Here is a 7,478-nt window from a genome sequence, read left to right as displayed (position 1 = left end):
CTTGATACCTTTTTTTTTTTTTTTTTTTTTACGAACGTAAGTGAGATGAGTTGAAAATGGAACAAGCGTGTAAGTACGTGGGTTTCTGTACGGACGTGTGTATATACTTGTGTGTGTATCTATTTGTGTATGTATCTATGTACACATTTATATTTGTACGTTTCTACATTTATTTATCTGCTAACAAGTATAGGTGTTTCTGCCCTTTACTATTTTTCCTTAATGCTTCGATATTTTAAAATCGTTCGTGATTAACAGAAAGTTGAGCATAATTACTCTGTTGCGTTATGCTTTAAAATCGTACATGTATGTATGGGTATATGCATATAGATAAATATATTACGCATGTACATATGTACATATGTACATTATATATATATATATATATATGCCCTTTGAGCTTATTTTATTCGTGCTCACTTGCGTGTATCTGCGGCTTTGTTTAAATAGCCTTAAAATATATGTACTTTACAGAACCTGGATAATTTTTAATATGTACCCTTCAACTAGCTGCTGTAAATCATTTTTGCGCTAACCTTGTGATTGCTACATATACATGTACATACATATATATACATAAACACATGTATACATATATACATACATTCATATACATACATTCATATACATACATATACATATATACAATACATATGTATATATACGTACGTATATATGCACATGTTTTGCGTTTGCACTTATAACTGCTTAAATATGTTATTGCCTCTTCAGCAGTTTAAATTGATTTAAAAGACTGTAACGTAAATTTTGATGCCTTTTCAACATAACAAAGAATAAAGCATTTTAATTTTTTTAATTTATATAATATGCTATTTATGGCCTTTTTATTTTATTTTATCTCATTTTTTTATTTATTTTTTTTTTTTTTCGTCCTATTAAGAACGCAGTTATTTTTTCTATTTAGCGCGGTTTATATATCTACAGTGTTTTTGAAAAGGAGAAATTAAAAAAAAAAAAAAAAAAAAAAAATGGCCAAGCAAAATTTTATTCATATTTTTGTAATTTCCTAAAATGCAAAATACACTATGGATAAGTTAAAATTATTTTTGTATATGATAAAATTCAAATTAAGAATATATTTCAACATTTCAGAAAAAGAAGAAAAAAGAAAAGGAATTGTTTTATAATACATATGGTAACTCTGTAGTTCTATTGCATTCATAAAGCTTAGAATTTTAGCATATCATCTCTATTTCTACACTGTGTAAAAATATATACTGAATATTTTTTAATTTTACCCAAAAGGATGAAAAAAAAAAAAAAAAGAAAAACAAAAACAAAAAGAAAAACAAAAAGAAAAACAAAAAGAAAAAAAGACACTAAGACTAGCTATTTTTACTCCTCTCTTTTCACATATAATCATTATATTATAGCTTCAATTTTAATTAAAATGAAAAAGGGAAAATATAAAATATGGTAATTAAATAAAATATATGTACACATTTTCAAGGGATATGAAAATTTACACAAAAAATTAATTGCCTCAGAATTTGTATCAACGGAGAATTCTTTGTTTTTCCTTTTTATCACCTTCATACCGTTTTTTCTTTTTTCCCTTATTTGTCATAATTTATGAATATGTTAATATGCGTTTAGATGTTTCAGTAACATGCATGTAACTAAATGAACTAAAAAAAAATATAAGAAGTTAAGGAAATTAACAAAAAGGTAAATCATACATTAGGCTTATCATAATTCTTTTTTAAATATTTTTTTTAAATTATATTATTACTTGCCCTACTCACAAAATGTTTTTATTGATTTCTCTAATTATATACTTATAAGATTATGATGGCTAAACAACAACTAAAAAAAAAAAAAAAGAATTATGTAAAGTACTCACATTTCACAATATTTTCATCATTTAGTATTCTCTTATCACTAATTTTAATTTACATTGTATGACTGGTACAAAAGTTAAGTTATGATAGTTTTCTACGAAGCCTTGAAAGAGGACGTAAAAATGCAAGATTAAATTCCTAGCTATCATCCTATTTGTTAACATTAAGACGTGCACATGTATGTATGTATATATGTATACATGTGCATATTCATATGTATATGCTCTTGAACAAATGTTGTCCTACGTTATTACACCTTTAATAGGAGCTTACACAAACTCTTGCATAAACAAAATGATAAATAAGAATATACCCAACGTTTTGTTATTTGAAAAAGAAAAAAAAAAAAAATTTCAATAGGCCAATTTTCTTAAATTAAAAAAAGGTAAATATATTTTCTTCATAATTTAAGGAATCTATTTGTACTTCAGCAAAAAAGGAAAAAATAAAATATACGTTAAACGAATTATATAGAATTATATCGTATAAGATCAAATTAAATCAAATTACAAGTTAAATCAATATAAACCTTTTTCTTTCCCCCCATTTTTTTTGGGTACTATAATGCTACACTAAAGCATGAACACGCATATTCTATCTATCATTTTTACTAGTGTTCATATGAAAAAAGTAATAACACAGAATATATACGTTTTGCAGTGAAACTGTAAAATGTTCATTCAGGACAATCTTTCTAGTAAAAGATAAAACAGAAAAAAAGGGGAAAAATTAAGAATAAAAGTGCAGCAGAATATAAGAATAAAAGTGCAGCAGAATATAAGAATAAAAGTGCAGCAGAATATAAGAATAAAAGTGCAGCAGAATATAAGAATAAAAGTGCAGCAGAATATAAGAATAAAAGTACAGCAAAAAATAAGAATAAAAGTGCAGCAAAAAATAAGAATAAAAGTGCAGCAAAAAATAAGAATAAAAATGCAGCAAAAAATAAGAATAAAAGTGAAGCAAAAAATATAAATAAAAGAGCAAAAACAAATAAGAGAAAAAGAAGAAAAAAATGTTCACCATAGTGCCCATATATATTGTCATTTAAGTATACAGCTATCGTTTTAAAAAAGTCTATAAAATATACATGTGTTTCACGAATGTAGTACTATCTGCAAAAAAAAAAAAAAATAAAAAAAAAAATATATATATATATATATATATAAATTTAAAGTGAATGAATAAAATTAATTAAAAATATAAAAAAATAAAAAAGTAAAATAATTCAATAAAGAGAAAGAGATAAAAGCACAGAAGGTTTTCTTCTTCAAAAATCTAGATCTTGTTTTTTTACCATTGTACATAAGTATGGCATATATACAAACATAATATGTATGTATAAAAATGTATAAAAAAAATTTATGAAACTTTATCTTATGTTATGAACATGTAAATAAATACATTACCACTAAGAAATATAGAATAAAAGGGAATTCATAATATTATACATATATTATTCATATATATATATGTAAATATGTACGTATGTAATTGCATTAGTACGTTAGATGATCTATTTACATTTTTGGTTCCCCTTAATTGAGGAGAAAAAAAAAAATAAATAAACTTACAGTTTTTTATATTTGCCACTTGTATATATACATACATACATATATATATATATATATATTTATATATATATACATAATTAATACGTTATAGAGCGTCCCTATTATTTAAGTAAGTGTAAGGAACATATATACACAAAAGTGTTATCGGGAGAATATATATGAGGTTATGTACCTTTATAAGTAATTTATATATGCTTATGTATATGTATGTATATACCTAAATATATATATTCAGTTGTAGAGAACTAAAGAGTAGAGAACTCCACATTTGAAGAAACATAAAAAAAAGAACTAGCTGCAGTAGTACAGTAGTTGAGAAAAAATGTCTTTAAGCATTTACGGAAGTCGAGAGAGTGGCCAAGATGTAAGAACGGCAAATGGTATGAATGAAAAGGAAGGGAAACAAAATTCGTTTTCGCTAATAATATATGTATATACATACTTACATACATATATATATACCTGTGTTTATGTGTACATTTTTATGAGTACACACACACGCATAATACTTCATCATGGGATTCCCGATTTATCCTTTTTGTGCAGCATTACCTAAGCAGTGTATAACCTTCCATATAATGTCCTTGTTATTGCTAAATGTGTTCATATATATTTTGTTTTGTAAAAATGTGTATATAAAAAACTCTTTGTTCTCTTTTTCAGTCACAGCTGTTCAAGCACTGTCTAATATTTTGAAATCAAGTTTAGGACCCCAAGGGCTAGATAAGATGTTAGTAGATAACATAGGAGATGTTACTATTACAAATGATGGAGCAACAATTTTAAAACAACTGGAAGTACAACATCCTGCTGCTAAAATTTTAGTAAATTTATCGGAATTACAAGATCAAGAAGTTGGAGATGGAACAACATCAGTAGTATTGCTAGCATCTGAACTATTAAGGAGGGGAAATGAATTAATTAAAATGGACATACATCCAACAACTGTTATATGTGGTTATAAATTAGCAATGAAAGAATCAGTTAAATATATAAAGGAAAAATTAAGTGAAAGAGTAACTAATTTAGGTAAGGATGTAATCATTAATATAGCAAAAACCACGTTGTCTTCAAAATTTATTAGTTATGAATCTGAATATTTTGCTAAAATGGTAGCTAATGCTATACAATCTGTAAAAATTATTAACGAGTCAGGTAAAACAAAATATCCTGTTTCTTCAGTTAATGTAATAAAAGTACACGGTTTAAGTTCTTTAGATTCAAAATTAATTGAAGGATATGCAATTATGAATGGTAGAGCATCCCAGTCAATGCCATCAGCTATTAAAAATGCAAAAATTGCATTTTTAGATTTCCCTTTAAAACAATATAGATTACATCTAGGTGTTCAGGTAAATATAAATGATCCCACCGAATTAGAAAAGATAAGACAAAGGGAAAAGGATATAACAAAAGAAAGAGTAAACAAAATTTTAGAGTCAGGAGCAAATGTCGTATTAACAACTCAAGGTATAGATGATATGCCTCTAAAATATTTTGTAGAATCAGGTGCAATAGCAGTTAGAAGAGTAAACAAAGATGATTTAAGAAGAATAGCAAAATTAACGAATGGTCAAATACGTTTAACTCTATCATCTATAGATGGAACAGAAATATTTGAACCATCATCTTTAGGGTATTGTGATGAAGTATATGAAGAGAGGGTAGGCGACTGGGATGTAATGTTTTTTAAAGGATGTAAAACATCGAAATCAAATACTATATTGTTAAGAGGAGCAAACGATTTTGTTTTAGACGAAATGCAAAGATCTATACATGATGCATTATGTTCAGTCAGTAGAGCATTAGAAAGTAATTATGTAGTAGTAGGTGGAGGTTGTGTTGAAGTAGCTTTATCTGTATATCTTGAAGATTTTGCAAAAACATTAGGTTCAAGAGAACAGCTAGCTATAGCAGAATTTGCAGAATCCTTATTAGTAATACCAAAAATATTAGCTCTAAATGCATCATATGATTCAATAGACTTAGTTTGTAAATTACGTGCATATCATACGAAATCTCAAGTTATGAATGCAGAAGATCCAAAGGATTATAGATGGTATGGCTTAGATTTAGTTAATGGGAAAGTTACAAATAATTTAAAAAATGGAGTGTTGGAGGCAATGATCAGTAAAATAAAATCAATCCGCTTTGCCACAGAAGCAACCGTTACTATCTTAAGAATTGATGATCTCATTAAATTGTCGCCTGAGGAGCGTAGGGAAGAGCAGCCATGAACTTGCGTACATGTGTTACACTGTGAATACATGTATGTATGCACGTATGTGTATCATTCATTGAGTATATATATATATATATATATATATATATATATATATATATATATATATATATGTATATATGTATATACATATGCGTGTGCGCGCGTGTACAAGTGCAGAATTATTTCTCGAAAGCATTTGCATTTTCAAATTAGTAATACTCCAACACGAATGTAGTACGTGTTCTCTATATGTGTTTAACATAACTGTGTTGTTTGTTCTATGCCCCATAGGACACATCCCAAGCAGTATCTGATACTCGACAATGTTACTTGTTGCATATCTTTTATAATAAAACGTATTAATATAATATATACTTATATGAATCAATAATGGAAATTAAAAAAAAATATATATTGCAAGGGGCAGAATATATGTATAATGCAGTAATTTTATTTTATATATAAAGAATGTTTAACTATGCATATGTACATAATACCACTTGGCTGAGAGGACTACAGGACTACTTCAATGTTTGTCTGTCCTAAAGAATATAACATAAAATATTTTAACGTTAAACGAATTAATAGCTACAATTAAAATGCACACCTTTAGCCTTACTATTTAGGATGTATATACATATATATATACACATATATATACACACATATATACACATATATATACGCACATATATACACACATATATACACACATATATACACACATATATACACACATATATACACACATATATACACATATACATATGCACAATTATTTACATATACATGCGCATTTATATATACTCCCTTATTTACAAATGTTTGTACACGTACGTAATGTACCATGCTGTCAACACAGAGTTGGTACCCCTTTTTGTTCACTCACAAATTTCACACATGGCCGACTTCACATATTTGTAGTGCAAATTCCCTTGTGAAATAAATTTATTATGCATTATTTATAGTAATTGTTATCCTTTTTTTTTTTTTTTTTTTTTTATTTATTTTTGCATTTATTTTTATTTAATGTACTATTTTTTTTTTTTCTTTTCTTTTTTTCCATTTTTTCATTTTTTTTTTTTTTTGCAACTTCAATAAGCACATAACAAACATGTACAAGATCAGTAAATCTCCTTCGAACTTAAGTTTTTGTTATTATTTATTTGGGATATGAAAAAGGAAAAATAAAAATATGAACTCACACATGCGTATATGTAAATATATATATACGCTACATACTACTCACCCGTAGTAGCTAGCTGCACACCTTAAAACAGTTTAAGCAAAATAATTAGAAATAAAAATATCTTGAAAAGGATTATTTATAGTTTAAGCTCGTTCGTTAATTAAAAGATTTATATTGGAAAAGATTACCATCTTTTTTTTTTCAAAAATAAGATAACAAAAAAGAGGCTTAAAAAGAGGCATGTGAAATTGTAGTTCTTAAGAATAAAAAAAAAATAATAATGAATTAAATAAAATTTATGAAATGTAATAAATTAAAGACAAAAACAGAAATGTATAGTACATTTTTGTATGTGCCCATTACTAAAATGCAGCTATCCCCATATATAAATGAATAAACGAATGGATAAGTAACATTTTTTTAATAAAACGTAGCTGGACAGGCACCAAAAATGCGGGAATAAAATCAAAATGGTAATACATGTTATCCTGCAACGAGCGTAATATATATATATATATATATATATATATATATATATATATATATATATATATATATATATAATTATGTGTGGGAATGATTTATACTGATGCGTCAGAAAAAATTCGATTTATGAAGTGGCGTTTTTG

At 26.3% G+C, this 7,478-nt stretch overlaps 1 protein-coding gene across 1 annotated transcript; it reads left to right on the top strand.

Annotated features, from left to right (window-relative positions):
• Positions 1-3,758: 3,758 nt before the first annotated feature.
• On the top strand, positions 3,759-5,673 carry TCP1 (T-complex protein 1 subunit alpha, putative; the record flags this gene model as incomplete). Its single annotated transcript, XM_029005114.1, has 2 exons — positions 3,759-3,816; positions 4,100-5,673. 2 exons carry the CDS (start codon positions 3,759-3,761, stop codon positions 5,671-5,673), a joined length of 1,632 nt encoding a protein of 543 aa, XP_028861736.1.
• Positions 5,674-7,478: the final 1,805 nt, after the last annotated feature.

The sequence above is a fragment of the Plasmodium malariae genome (genome assembly GCF_900090045.1).
Source record: "Plasmodium malariae genome assembly, chromosome: 9".
Taxonomy (NCBI): Eukaryota; Apicomplexa; class Aconoidasida; order Haemosporida; family Plasmodiidae; genus Plasmodium; species Plasmodium malariae.
The sequence above is the reverse complement of the archived record's forward strand: the minus strand, read 5'-3'. Positions and strand labels throughout refer to the sequence as shown.